This window comes from Teleopsis dalmanni, chromosome 1 (assembly GCF_002237135.1).
Source record: "Teleopsis dalmanni isolate 2A chromosome 1, ASM223713v2, whole genome shotgun sequence".
Classification (NCBI taxonomy): domain Eukaryota; kingdom Metazoa; phylum Arthropoda; class Insecta; order Diptera; family Diopsidae; genus Teleopsis; species Teleopsis dalmanni.
The window spans coordinates 199,927,849-199,943,358 of NC_051846.1; the positions used below are offsets into that span (position 1 = coordinate 199,927,849).

Below are 15,510 nucleotides of genomic sequence, written 5' to 3' on the forward strand. Positions count from 1 at the left end.
CTGTTACATTGAACGGTGAATGTGAATCTAATATGAATCTAGAAAATCAATTTTCTAGCCATTGCAGAAATAATAGATTAATAACAATAATAATTATATTACTACTATATAGTTTATAGAACAATATATATAAAAAATTTATAAATCTGCATTACCTTTGTTATAACAGCGCTGAAGACCCTCAATTTCATCAATGATTTTGCTTAATTATGTTAGGAAAATACCATAATTCCTTACTACTCCATTGAAGAGTAGTGTACTGGATTGGACCTAGATAAAGAAGCCAATTAACTTTTTTAACCATTCTTAATTAGTTCTTTGTATGATATTTTTATTTATTTAAATTCAAAAAATAAACAGAATAATAAACTTCTATTTATGAAAATAATTAAATGTATATAAAGAAATTGATTTAGTTTTGTATGACATATGGGATTATTTTCGAAATGTTGCCAGCATTAAAAAATGAGAAAACTGTCACACAACTCGTTTTTAAAAATATACTATTCTTATCTATATAAGTAAAATTGTAAGCTGAACTTACAGAAATAGAAATAATGAAAATAGATTTTAATTAAAATCAAAGTAAAACCCTTTTGAAGTTGATGAGAAAGCGATACAATAATCATAAATATATGTCGTTAAATGTGCGAGAAAATAATTGAGAAAATTGATATGTGTAGTACTATTAAAGTTACTTCATAATTAATTCTGGAGAATATAATTATCGGCAAATTTTTTTTTTTTTTTGTAAAAAAAGTGATATAGTAATATAGTAAGGAAATGTTTTAAATTCCATAAAATTTATAACTTTTAATTAAATCAATTCTTAGGCTCAACATTCTACTCCTTAGGTAGTATTGTCAGATATTCACTACTAATGCTCTTGGAAACAACTATTGGTTTAGTTGTTTGTATGTAATTTTTGGACTGCAACATAAGGAAATGAAAACTGTCAAATTTGAGCTCTGAACCTCGCCTTTTAAGACACGAAGTCGATTTGAAATTTATAGTTTTAATTATTATTCGCATAAACGCATAAATAATTAAGCACAAATCTTCACCTCAAATAAATCTTCATGTTTCATATGTATGGAAGAGTGTCATTCCATACACGACTTTTCTTATTTTTAGCCCGTTTTGTTTTCAGGTCGTGGGCGAGTTCGAGTAAATTGGTGGTAAATTAAGGGAAATAGTAAATTATGTCGATATGGCAGCGAATGTTGGTATTTACCAGAATTTCGAGTAAGGTAAATTAGATAAAGATTAGGTAAATTAGGTGTTACCATTGTAAAAATTGTATAAGATGTTTAATAAATAAAAAAATATATGTGAAAACTTTTAATCAAAAATAATAAATAAGTGCAATAAATAAATAAATATTTACATAAATGCAGTGCAAGAAATCCCTAGGAAATTTTAATTTACTTTACCTCAATTTACTCGAACTCGCACACGGCCTTAACCATTTTTTTTTGTGACTACTTGCATGAGGAAAGAGATGAGGTTTACTGTATAATTGATGTAAATTTAGTTTAGTATAGTTTAGGCAATATAATAATATTGCCGTTTCGACTTTTGATTATTATTTTAATGCTGTTATATGTGAGTTAAGCTGAGCACTGACTGCTTGCATGGGTAAAAAGATGTCGTTTACTGTATGATTGATATGAATTCAGTTTATTAGAGCAATTTATATGCAATACAATATTATAGTGCACTGTATGATTTCCTTACTTAAGTAAATGACGTTAAAATATTTTTTATTGTAATTATTATTAAAACAATTAAAAATTATTATAATTACATATTTACAATAATAAATTTTTAATTATTGCTTAAAGATATTAACTGAAATATTTTAACTATTATACAAAAATACTTTTTTAAACAATTTTAAATATTTTTTTTCCACCTGTAATGACCCTGACAGTGTCGAACGTGTTTTATAAACATTTTGTTCATGCGAATTTCCTTATATAAAAGCATGTATCCCCAAACTTGACTAAAACTCAAAATCATTTTAATTTAATTTCCGTGCTGATATTTAATAAAAAAAAAAAACCAAATTAATTAACAATATTTACAAAAACATTGTGCAAAATCACACTATCGACTAATTTGCCTTAATTTGCTTAATATAATATATGACAAATAGAATGTAATTTTTTTAATTAATTGTTTACGAATGTATAATATTGATTACGATATTGACATATAGTAAATATAAGTAGATTAAATAAAACAGAATTTTTATTAAAATTAACTTACTAGTCCATTAATGAATAACTATATTTACAGTAGTGGATTTCCTAACAATAAATTTTACTAATACCTTTTTGTGCACAGAAAGAGTGAATACAATAATAAAAACAGTAACGAAGGGAGTGATTACTATAGTATACTATATTTATTTATAATTAAATATCATTTTATGAAGCAAATAACTACAAATCAGTTTATCACTGCTGCCGCAGTAAATTCAAAAGTGTAACTACTCAACTGCTTTAATTAACAAAAACTTCGTTCGTAATGAACGACGCTGAGGTTCATTATACGTTTTAGCCAATATTTGCACTGAGTTCGGAATTGGTTCTCGATGCGGACGGTTCGTTAAATTTGAAAAATTCGACACCAAAACTGAAGCGAAGAAAATCGTTGAATTACTTCATTTATTTCATAATAATTATATACGTAATTTAAATTAAAAAAAAAAAACAAAAAAAAATTATTTTGTATGCAAAAGAAAAGATATAATTATTGTGGTTTGAATAATTTTTTTTCAATGTGTAATTCAAAATATTAAGAAAGAAAAGTTTTTAAAAAAGTTTAAAAAAAGTGAGTACATAATATATTTTTTTTGTTAAATATTTATTACTTTTTACCTATATGCATATAAAAAATTATATATTAAATACCTGTTTTCGAATATTTTAAAACTGACAAGTTTATTTTTTTGCACTCTTTGTTTAATTTTAATTTGTTACCTTTTTTGCATGATGAATTTATATAAAGAGTTTTTTAATTTATTCGCATATATGTGTAACATTAATATTAATAATGAAGTAATGTTTAAATAAAAATTAGAAAGCTTGAATGACCTTTAATAAAGCCAAACTTGATCTTTCGGATTAAAGATTAACACAAAAAGCAATACTTTGCGATTAACTTAATTAAAAATATGTTATGTGATATAAGAGTTAAACTAACCCTAAATTAAATTACCTTTAATTTAACTAAATTACAGAATAAATAATAAATGTACTTAAAAAAATGTAATTAAGGGTTAAAAATACTCACTAAATTACAGAATTATTATTTATTCTATATTCTATTTATATATTATTCTATTAATATATTATAAAAAAAATTTAATTAAGGGTTAAAAATACTAACTAAAGTAGAAAACAAATAATAAATGTATTTAAAAATATTTAATTAAGAATTAAAAATACTAACTAAAGTAGAGAACAAATAATAAATGTATTTAAAAAATATTTAATTAAGGATTAAAAATACTAACTAAATTATAAAATAAATAATAAACATATATGAAAACAAATTTAATTAAGGGTTAAAAATACTAACTAAAATCAGAATAAATAATAAATCTATTAAAAAAAAATTAATTTAATTATTATCAACTTGTATGTTTAGTTCAATAACATTTTACGTTAAGTTATTAAAAATATTTTAATCCAAACGCTTTGGTTAGTGACACTAATTAAAAAAAAAGTAACAAAAAACCTGGAACTTGAGCATTGAAGGTCTTTGCACCCTAGGCTACTTGTGGATAAACACGATTAGTCAGCGCTTCTAATTTGATAGGCAACAGTTCTAAGCCTGGCACTTGCAGTCCAAACAAATTATATACGGACTATAAACTAATTAAAAAGAATTTCAAATATATCCTAAAACCACTGTTGATAAGTATTTGGCAATATTCGAAACAGGATTGTATACTCAGCCATATTTAAATAAATTAACTAAAATTTTTGTCCTTGTCTTTTTTTTGCTATTCGCATTCGTTTAAAAATATTTTATTTTTAAATAAAATATATTAAAAGCGCTTCTAATGTATAAAAGACTAAACATATAATTTGTTAGCATTTATTAAATTTTTAATAATGAAAATAAAGACAATCAAAAAAAAAATACTTGATTCATTTGAGTTTACTTACTGTTAATATTTTCCTTTTATATTTACTTGTATATAAAATCTTATGTAAAGTTTTTAATGAGAACAGTTTTTTGTTATTATAAACATATGTTTTTATTTTTTGTTATTTTCTATATAAAACTGACTACGTTTCGAAATCGAGTCGTTATAACTTCCCGTCATGCGAGAGAAATCAAAAAACTCCGAATTGTTAGTAATTTTATATAGAAAAGAACCACAGAAACACGCGATATATAAATAAATTTATGTATAAAAACAATAATTTACTGATTTTTAATAAAAAGTCTCATTTATTTTTATATACAATAACACATATAAATTAAAACAGATTTATTTTATATGTTAAATGTAGCACAAATGACCCATCCGTGGTCGCAGTCTACAGTGATCTAAGGAACGCAATCCTCTTAGCATCCTCTTTAATCAAAAAAAAAATTTAAGTTTAAACAAACAAAAAAAATTAAGTTAATTTTGGCTTTCAAATATAAAAAATTGTTATATAAAGTATATATGGAATCGAGTTCTATAATGAAGGATTATTTTCTCATATTTTATATTCCATAGTCAAATACGAAGAGTTTTCATACACACATATAACATTTTTATTACTTAAATTCAATGACTAAATTTATTTGTTGACAATCGTATACATTAATTTTTTTTTTTTAATAATAATACATTCTAAAGAAACAGAAAATAATATTTTTCAAAAGTCTATTTGATTTTGTCTTACATTAGAAGGCTCGTACAATCTTTCTTAGTGAGATGTGATATATTATTACGAAACTTGATTCGAAAGTTCTTAATTCAATTGTCTTCAGTCAATTCATCGCTAATTGTCTACGAAATATACAAGGTATATAAGAAAGTCGAATTGAAATAACTCATAGCAGCTAAGTTACCCAATTCCATAAATATCATCCTGAGAAAAACTGAAACAAATTTTTGAATTAAATTGCCTTGATTGCAGACCGACTCTTCATCAAAATAGTGACATTTGTAGCTCGTATTGTACAAAGTTATTTTAAGATTAGATATGGGAATAATGAAAGGTTCTTTGAATTTCTATAAAAACGTGGAACTCATATACTTATTGAAGTACTAAATGGGACTGGAAAGTAGCTGCATAATAAAGGAAAGAAGGAAATTATCTTCAATCTCACTTATTAAGTTTTTGTCTAGCACCGCAGATTCAAACTCTAGGAGTTAGTTTTTTTACTGGGAGAAATAACGCACGTGGAGATATTGCTTCTTCGTAACTGCATCTAAAAGTTTAAATGCCTTAGCAAACTTAGTACTTAGAACTCTAATGGAAACAATGATTAGTGTAGTTCGCCTTCCTTGCGGAAAGACTAATATTTTTAGTGCATTAACATGCGCCCCTTCAACTTGACCTAACCGTCTTTTGCATTAAAAATTAATAAATATTTTATTATAGTTAATGATCATTTACTTACGCAAATTAATAGTCAAACTGAAGTGTTTTTGTTATTTACGTTCAGACTATTAAAATTATTAAAGCACATTTACTTTTATATTGCAAATTCATCTTAAAATGGTATGCAAAATATAATTATTTGTGAATAAATAAAAATTATTCTGGCATTACGGAGTCAACAAAAATATTTCTAGTAAAGCATACTTAAAATTTATTTTAATCATATTTTTAACATATTTGAAATATAAAATATATATTTGCATATATAAATTATTTTTTATTACAGTCATTAAGTTTTTATTTATTTCTTTGGTTATTAGTTTAAAATAGCAGATGATATTCTCCAAGTGATCTTCATAATAATACTAAAAACCCAGACAGTTTTAGATAACATAACAGCATAATAATATATATTAATATTGTGTTAAGAATTATTACTAACGAAATCTACATTTTTTGAGTAATCAGTGGTAAGGTGATAATTACACAGAGATATTATCCCCCATATCGAGTCCACGGCTAACGAAATAAAAATTTCGTTAGTGATCTTTTCCAAGGTGGTAACAACTCTCATTTACGATCACCAATATATCGCTCCTTGACAAACGAAATACACATTTCGTTAGTAACCGTATAAGCCTTGGCAGAAATTTACATTTCTACTACAAATCCATTGGTTTCACAGCGGAGAAACCTAGATTGGACTAAACCTGGAATCCAGTGAGCGAAACCTCGGCGTAAAATGTTCGTTATAGCATGAGTTAAAGCTTCCACTGAAATACTTTCAACTTTTCTCCAGTACACGAGTGCACAATTAACATAATGATTATAATTTTGCTATTTTAGTTCTATATAAATCTCGAATCTGTTTCTTCTGCATTTATATAGATATCATAATGTTTTTTACCATGGTGCTAACTTTTTTTCCTTCAAAAATCTATTTATATATGCTGTCATTGAAGTATATTCATGAAAGTTGAAATTTCTGTAACTACACTTTAGTGGAATCCAAATACAATTAAATCTTATTCTTGAAATCTACATAAAATGTTTTTTTGAGGAGAAGGGCTTGCTTGAGACCTCTATATACGGAGCGTATATATTTCAATAAAATAAGTACTACGAAAAAAGATTTTAATTTGTTATACATTCCCCATAATCTTCACTACAGAAGTTGTGAAAACCCGCAGGTGAAAGAAACTATAGTAAATTTTCTCTGTGAATGCCCGGCTTTGGCGTCCAGAAGAAATAGCTTCTTAGGAAGATACTTCTTTAATAGTTCATCAGATTGTTCATCGGTGAAGACAAAAGACCTACTTAATTCGGAGGGATGGATTTAGTCTCTACTCTTCCATACTAGGGTTCTTGCGCGGAATGTGGTAGCAAAATGGCGAAAAATCGCTAATTGAGGTATAGCTATGGAAGTTATCTAATGGCCTGCCACTGCAACCAACCAACCAAATTAAAAAAATCTAATAACATTCACAAATTTTTGTTTTTAATTTTAGTAGAAAACACTAAAAAGAATACCAACTGCTATTAAAGTTTAAAAGTTATTATTCCAGTTTATTATAGAAAAAATTTCTAGCCAAAATTTCATGATAACCAGTTAAGGCTAGATTAATTTTTTTACCTTTACGTCAGAGAAATTTTTGTTCAATATGCAAATCTTGAAAGTTTTTATTGCAATAATAAATAAAATAAACAATCTCTTCATTCATGAATTTTTATCATCAACCAAAGCAAAATTATATATTGTACAACGACTCCAACGAGTCGAGTGTCATAATTTGGACTTTAGTTTAAAAAATCACAAAATAGGGTAATCCATGTTCGTTCCAAAAAAAGTTTCCATAAATTACTCGTATATAATAAAATTAATTTTAAGGGGCGTGTTTGGACATAACATATCAAATACTCGTATATAATTTTAACTTCAATTACGTTAAATTCCCACTAATCAGCGAATCCAACTTGTCAAACTAATATACAATGATCTTATCTCAATCAAAAATGCAAAGGAATATGAAAGGTGTTCACAAATCAAAGTACATATAATGCAGAAACAATCATAAATTTTTTATAATCAACAAAAAAAAAAAAAATAAATAAATAAATAAATATACGTCCCCACTTAAGGTTTCATATCTAATTTCAGTGTTGATTTTAAATCAAAAAGAATTTTCAAAACATTTCCAAGTTATCTAATAAAATGAGAAATTGTAAGACATTAATTAACTGATTGACTCTAAGGAAACTTGGTCAAGAAATTTGCATTTCTGGCTGTACTCAAGCTTCCTCCATAAATACTATCCATACCGAACGATCCAGTGCTTTGGTATTATAATTGCGAATGTTCAGCTTCTGTAAGTAACTTTCAACTTCGACCTAGGGCTTACCTAGCGGTTTTTCAAACTATCTCGTCCTATGGATCCGTAAAGGAATTAAAGTAATTTTAAAAAGTAACGAGTTTTCAGTCAATCTCATGTTTGGAATCAGTTACTCTTACTCGTTTAACAATAAACAATAAACTATACTATGTTACTACGAGAGAACCTAATTGAGAGAAATGTCTACATCAATTCAATTATTTTAATTAAAAATAATAAATAATAAAAAAAATAAAATGAATAAAAATAAAAAATAAATAATAATAAATAAATTTATTATTTTTGTTTTAATTCTTAAAGTGAGAGAAGTTAAATTATCGCAAAGGTACAATATTCTCAATACACTTATAGTGAGTTGATTGAAATTTGTGATAATATAATATTATTATTTGCATTGTTTATTTTTATTTAATGATTTTTTCATTTTTAAGATTACTATTTTTAATGGGTCTGTTTTTTCAAGTAAAAAATGGCCCAGTTATTTTATAGTAAGTTTACTAATATTAGGTCGCGTTCAATATGCTACACTTTTGGTGAGCATATCCTGACTATGTACACACATGTATTCAATTTTTTTAAAAATTCTCTATTATACAATTTATGACTACATATATTTTATGTACAAAATATAAAAAAAAAAATTATTATTATCATGTCGGTTTTTAGTTTTTTATATATTCCCATATGTTTTTGAACAGTCCAGAATTTGGAAAAATATACTGCTCAAGGTACTGATATATAGGTGTATTAAGGTTCAAACAATTATATTTGCCTGATACTCATAACAAATGGATTATACACATATGCATATATGACTATAGGAAAATAGAAAAATTTTGAAAATGTCCATTAAAGCAATCTGAATAAATTTATGAACTATACTCGTATCATAAACCGTAAATTTAAAATAAATACTTAAAATAATTTATTTATGTATATATGGTATGTGTGCATTAGATTTACCTTCATACTTATATGCTACAAGCATTACTACTCAAGACGTAGAATAAATCTTATTAGTGTTTAGTAGAGACGTGGGCTTAGAGAGAAAACCAAGCAAAAACAGTCTTATAAATAATTTTAATCAAATAGGATAAATAAAAAATATATCTGCTATTTTTTATTGCTGATATTATTTGTATTTATTAAAAATAATTTTTATAAGAATATCTTATATGACTATTATTGTTTATTTTTTAAGACCAAATAATTTTATATTGTTTGTTTAAAATATTAGCTAATTTATAACTTACATTAAAAATGATGAAATAAAAGAAATGTATTCATTTTTATATATAAATAAATATTTCTAATTCGTGTATAAAATCTATCATTGAATAGAAAATTTATGTAAATAAAACTTTTAATGCATAACTATTAGTTAGCTTTCTCATGAACTATTAAACCGAATGTAGCTATACAAACGACACTTATAACTAAGTTTAAGTTACTTCCGTTATATGCAAAAGAAAATAAAAACATTACAGAATAAAACAGAAAACAGTTGCATTACCAATAAAATTTAATAATGCTAAGTATATATAATTAATTATTAATTTATAATTTCTTAATATTAGTTATACGATTTAAAAAAATATGGGTTTACCTATGGATATAAAAGCTGTTACGAAGTCTTCCGATGAAAATGGTAATGTTGAAGATGTTGAGTCTACTGTCAAGAAAAGGAATACAAACGGGTAAGACAATTAAAGTCAACTGCATTAATTTTCATATTTTAATATTATTTTTTCCCTAATAGAAGACTAGCAACTGCTACTCATCTCTTCAAGGGCAGTGTAGGAGCTGGCCTATTCGCGATGGGTGATTGCTATAAAAATGGTGGGTTGATTGGAGCAACTGTACTGCTACCGATTTTGGCTGTGATATGTGTTCATTGTGAAAGAATGCTAATTGACTGCTCAGTGTCTGCGGTGGCGAAAACTGCAGGTGCTACATTCTATGATTATCCTGAGACTGTTGAAAAGTCCTTCGAATATGGTCCACTGCCTTTAAGACGTTTCTCGAAGTTTATGAAGTTTATTGTGGAAATGTTCTTATGTGTAACGCAATTTGGTTTCTGTTCAATTTATTTTGTGTTTATAACAGAAAATGTACATCAAGTGAGTTTATAGAAGATATAAAGTATTTTTTAAATATTATTTTATTATTATTTTAAAGGTACTTGAACAAAATGGCATTCACATCAGTCAGGAACTTGTGATGTTAATAACATTATTACCAGCTATGATACCGTCTTTATTAACTAATTTAAAATATATAGCTCCAGTTTCTATGTTAGCAAATTTCGCGCTTCTATTTGGTTTAGTAGCTACACTAACAATTGCATTCCAACAAGGACCTATGCCACCAATAAGTGAACGTAATTACTTTACGAATGGCACACAGATGTCTTTATTCTTTGGCACAGCGCTATTCTCCTATGAAGGCATTGCGCTTATCTTACCGCTTAGAAATTCTATGAGAGAACCCAAAAATTTCAGCAGTAAATTTGGTGTTCTAAATCTGACTATGATTGTAGTTACAGCTCTATTTCTTTTCACCGGTTTCGTCAGCTATTTACGTTGGGGTGAAGAAGTACAAGGCAGTATAACTTTAAATTTGGAAGTGGAAGAAGTGTAAGTTGTATAAAATTTTTAGTACTCAGTAGTGCGTAATTCCGATTTCTTCCACTCTTTAATTTGACAATGGATTTTAGTGAAATCAACTAATTTGAGCAAGTTTTTCCGCTCTGGTTTATAAGATAGAGTTAATCTCGAGAAGTAAGCTCCCGCTATTGAGTATATGTAATTTTTACTTAGATTAGACAAACGAAGAATAAAATGGGTAGTAGACGCGTCTACTTGTTGTTGGTTTCCATTTAAATATTTTCAACTTGAAAACTCGATATCTGGAAAACTCAGCTATATTGATATGCAGCATTGTAGAAAAAATTTCTCACAATAGTTGTCTTCACTAAAAACCGTTATCAAATTGGCGTGCCGGAAAATTGGAATCGTGTTCTCTGTAGTTAATATATGAAAGTTTATATACTTATTTAATTTCATTCACAGCATGTCACAAGTTGTTAAAATTATAGCCGCTTTAGGTGTGTTTTTTGGCTATCCAATACAGTTCTTTATTATGATCAGAATTATTTGGCCACCAATGAAGGAATCATCGAGCTGTACTCAGAAGTTTCCAATAACAATACAGGTTATCCTACGATTCATAATGGTCATATTAACATGTAAGTTTAAAATGCGCACTGCACTCATAAGTGGAATTAAAAGTTACAACAGAAATCTACTTTGACTCTTGATTAGTCTAGATATCAGACTGCACTATAGACGTCAAGAATTTTTTCAATGACTTTCATATCTCTGTCAACTACTTAATTGTTATTAATTTGAAGTACTTTAAATCAATCATTTAATATGTAGCACAGTTACTTATTTCTTTTTACCTCAAACATTGCTAATCAATGTAAATATAGAGAAATTCGATTCCATTTTATCAGTAGAATAATATTGTTATGAAATATTTTTATCTCTTTTATAGTTATCGTGGCCTTAGCGGTACCTAAACTAAGTCTCTTCATATCGCTAATTGGTGCAATGTGTTCTACTTCGCTGGCTTTTGTCATACCAGTATTGATTGATTTTGTAGTGCGTGCTCAAGTTCCTAAAGCGCTTAACTTTTGGATATATCTGAAGAATATAGTTATCATGTTGATAGCAGTACTGGGTATTGTTACAGGAACTTATCAAAGTATTGTAGAAATTATTAAAGCATTCGGCCTGTAAATTAGTATTGTTGTACTTATTACTTGTGAATAGTTTGTAATATTGTAGTTGTAATAATGTTATGTTAAGTAAATGATTTATTTTAAATTGTATTAAATTTGTGAATTATTTTTTAAGTATTTGTCTTATAAGTGTTTGATATTATATATAAGATTTTATTAAGCTGTGAAAACTATTGTATATAACATAATATTCTTAGAAGATTTTTAAATGTATTCATAACAAAAAATTTATTTAAGTTACATTTATAATTCTCAATTACTTAAACTTATACTTTTTATAAATCAATCAAAATTTCTATATTATAGTCTTTATAATATTTAATAATAGCACTAATTCAAACCACAACACCAATATCAAAGTATGTACATGCGAACTGTTATAATTGTCTTTATGTGTGATTTCATACTATAAAAGTAAAAATATGAAAATTTTGTTAGTAATTTATAAAAAAGAAATAAAATTTTTTAAAATACCTAGTATTTAAAAGCATATTTGTTTTATTAACTAAAATTAATTCAATATTAACCGTAATTAGTTAAATTTTTTTACCATAAATATGGTTTTATTTAAAATGTATAGATCAATTCCTGTTTTAACATGAAATATATTTATACAGAGATTTTTGTCAGAAAGTTTTAGGCACAGCAATTTATCTTTCCCATTTTCGATGCTGTTAGTTAGCACTTTTACCCATTTTTATAGCTATTTTGACAGTTTTTAATGGAATGTTTCTGAAGTTGCTCTTGTGCCTCAGTTTGTTATACATTTTGCTTGCTTACGGTTGGTGTTACATATATAACACTTTAGATAATACTTCCTTACTTTAAAACGGTGGTGTTAGTTTTACCCACTTTTCACTCAATGACTATTCATTATCATAAGAATATTTAAAGCAAATAGACAACTTACAATTGTTGAATTCATAAAGAATAAAGTAGTTCTTCTCACTATAATAGATATACTAAATTATTTTTTTACGTGACATTAGTTTGGTTATATAATAAAATTGTGTTATTGAGGTTTTTAATATATAAAAAAAGGAAAATAGAAACATACGTCATAGTAAACATTTTTACTATTCATAATTTATTTTACAAGCTTGAGCTAAATAATTTATTTAACCACAATGCTATATATTATACATAAAATCCATACCGTTTACCAAAAACATTGAATTATGTGTATATTAATTACACTCAATTTTTAATTTTTTTTACAGTGTGTTCATTGTTTTAAAATTCAGAATGAATATGATGGCGTTGGCAACACTTACATTTCACGTGTGACATTTGCTGTCATTTTGTGCTGTATAATACGAAACACAATATCCAAAACATTTCTTCGATAAGTTTAATATGGTTAAAAATAAATTAAAAGTAAAGACTAGAACGAAAAATGTTAAAAAGTCTAAACAATGTGGTCCACCACCGCCGCCATTAGAATCAGAAGATGAGGAACAGTTTGAAGTAGCCGATGAACCTGAAAAAAATGAAACCGAGTCACTTACCACAAAGGAGCAACCAATCACCGAAAGTGATGATGAAATGAATTTAGAAAACAAAACAACAAAAGATAAAGCAAAAAGTCCTAAAAAGTCTAAACACTTTGGGCTGCCACCACCACCACCAGCAGAGTCAGAAGATGATGAAAACTTTGAGGAGACAGTCGAAGAACCGGTAAGTAATGATGAGCCAGAAGTAGATAACACTGACGTACTTTCTATGGAAGACCAACCAATGAATGGCAATGATGACAAGAATGACGATGATGATGATGATGATGATGATGAAATGGATTTAGGAAATTTAGAAAAACCTAAAAAGAAACGAAAGAAAGGCATTGTTTACATATCAAATATACCAAAATATATGAATGTAACGCGAATGCGTGAAATTCTTGGTGAATATGGAAAAATAGGACGTGTATATTTACAACCAGAAAAAACACCAGGTTAGTGTTAATGGAATAATTTATCACAGATAATAATATACTTTATATTTATAGGTTGGTATAAGAAGAATAAACGCAAACCATATCTTCGTCACTTTACTGAAGGTTGGGTCGAATTTGAATCAAAACGTGTGGCTAAACAAATTGTACCAATGCTCAATAATAAACAGATTTCAACACGGAAAAAGTCACAGTTTTATGATTATATATGGACTATGAAGTATTTACCACGGTTCAAATGGGTGCATTTAACGGAACGTATGAATTATGAACAAGCTGTACATAAGCAGCGTATGATGAACGAGGTTTCACAAGCGCGCAAAGAAACTAACTTCTTCCAAAATAATTTGGATAAAAGTGAATTTATAAAAAAGAAAAGCAAGAAAAATAAAAAAGTGAAAACAGAGGATAGTGACTAAAATGTAATGCAATGTGTTTTATTTTTTTTGTTTTAAAAAATGTATTTCTTTTCGCTGCTGGTTTATAATATGGTAATGTCCTTTGCACGAAAAGTTTTGTATTAAGATTTATTATTATTTATATTTTATGTAACAGACAAGAATATTTACATAGTTTTTTTAAAAAATTTTTTATAGAAAGCAGTCAATTGATTTAGTTCTTAGTTTTCACAGATTTCTACTGCAAAATACTGTTTAAAACTACCATAAGTGTGAAAGATTTATTTCATTCGAATTCCTACAGTATCTTACAATTGCTATAATCACGATAAGTGCTATGTATGCAAATGTTACAAACCTTGCTATTACATATTTTCTATTAACTTAAGAATTATAATAATTTTGGTTTTTTAGGGCAAATTAGTCAATAGTTAAGTGATAAACTTTATTTGTTCTTAAAAGATTTTATTTTAACCTTATATAATGACGTTTGTTAAATAATAAATTATATTGTTAGCTATTATTAATTCTAAATTCTTTTTTAAAGGTTGTTATTAAATGAAATATTGTTGTGTATTAACGATTAGTTATTAATTAATATAAGTATAAGTTTTATAAATATATATTTTATAACTTTTCCATTTATTTTTTTAAGATACATTAAATTTTTTTGTTTCTTTGTTGGAAAAAACTCTATTGGCAATTATTTTTATAACATAAAGTTTTATTAAATAATTCTACAAAACATAGAATGAAATCATTATATATTGCTGCTTTTATTAAGTATTTTTATATATTACGTACACTGAAATATGACAATTTAATTAATTAAAATAACATAAAAAGAATTTTTGTTGTTATATTGTTGTAGTCCACTACTTTTCGAACCACTATATATAATATATTTTTAAGATTTTGTCGCTATGTCAGAAATTTTTTTTAGGAATAGCACCCTGCAGTTGTCACTGACAGTTAATTGCTGCGCTACAACTACAAAACTGCAAATTATACTGTCAAAAACACAAAAATACGTTACAAACCTTCAGTTAACGAACGTAAATGCAGTGGTTGGGACGTGTAAGAGTGCGGACGAGCACGGGAAATTTATTATTTAAATAATAAATAAATTTAATATATAAAAGCGCAAGTGCTTTAAACACGAAGAAATATACATAAATAAAATAATTAAAATGCGAAAACGAATTTGAAAAGCTATAACGTGACAAATTTTCAATTAAAAACTGTTAATAACGAAAGCTTTAAAATTGTTACCTACTTAATAATGAATTGTTTATATAATTTTATTAAACTATGCTGTACATTTTATATTATACACTAATAAAATACT

The 15,510-nt window shown here is 26.4% G+C and overlaps 2 protein-coding genes across 3 annotated transcripts; both read left to right on the plus strand.

The window, feature by feature from the left end:
• Nucleotides 1–2,799: 2,799 nt before the first annotated feature.
• LOC119671264 (proton-coupled amino acid transporter-like protein pathetic) lies at nucleotides 2,800–11,890 on the plus strand. Of its 2 annotated transcripts, XM_038081813.1 has the most exons (6): nucleotides 2,800–2,838; nucleotides 9,586–9,705; nucleotides 9,768–10,128; nucleotides 10,187–10,644; nucleotides 11,080–11,255; nucleotides 11,567–11,890. In XM_038081813.1, exons 2-6 carry the CDS (start codon nucleotides 9,605–9,607, stop codon nucleotides 11,809–11,811), a joined length of 1,341 nt encoding a protein of 446 aa, XP_037937741.1. In that variant the 5' UTR covers nucleotides 2,800–2,838; nucleotides 9,586–9,604; the 3' UTR covers nucleotides 11,812–11,890. The 2 variants fall into 2 exon arrangements, with proteins under 2 accessions (XP_037937741.1, XP_037937740.1); XM_038081812.1 differs by lacking the exon at nucleotides 2,800–2,838 and having other exon boundaries at nucleotides 9,540–9,705.
• A 1,166-nt stretch (nucleotides 11,891–13,056) lies between these two features.
• On the plus strand, nucleotides 13,057–14,184 carry LOC119674019 (activator of basal transcription 1-like). Its single transcript, XM_038085144.1, has 2 exons — nucleotides 13,057–13,764; nucleotides 13,819–14,184. Exons 1-2 carry the CDS (start codon nucleotides 13,170–13,172, stop codon nucleotides 14,181–14,183), a joined length of 960 nt encoding a protein of 319 aa, XP_037941072.1. The 5' UTR covers nucleotides 13,057–13,169; the 3' UTR covers nucleotide 14,184.
• The last annotated feature ends 1,326 nt before the right edge of the window (nucleotides 14,185–15,510 follow it).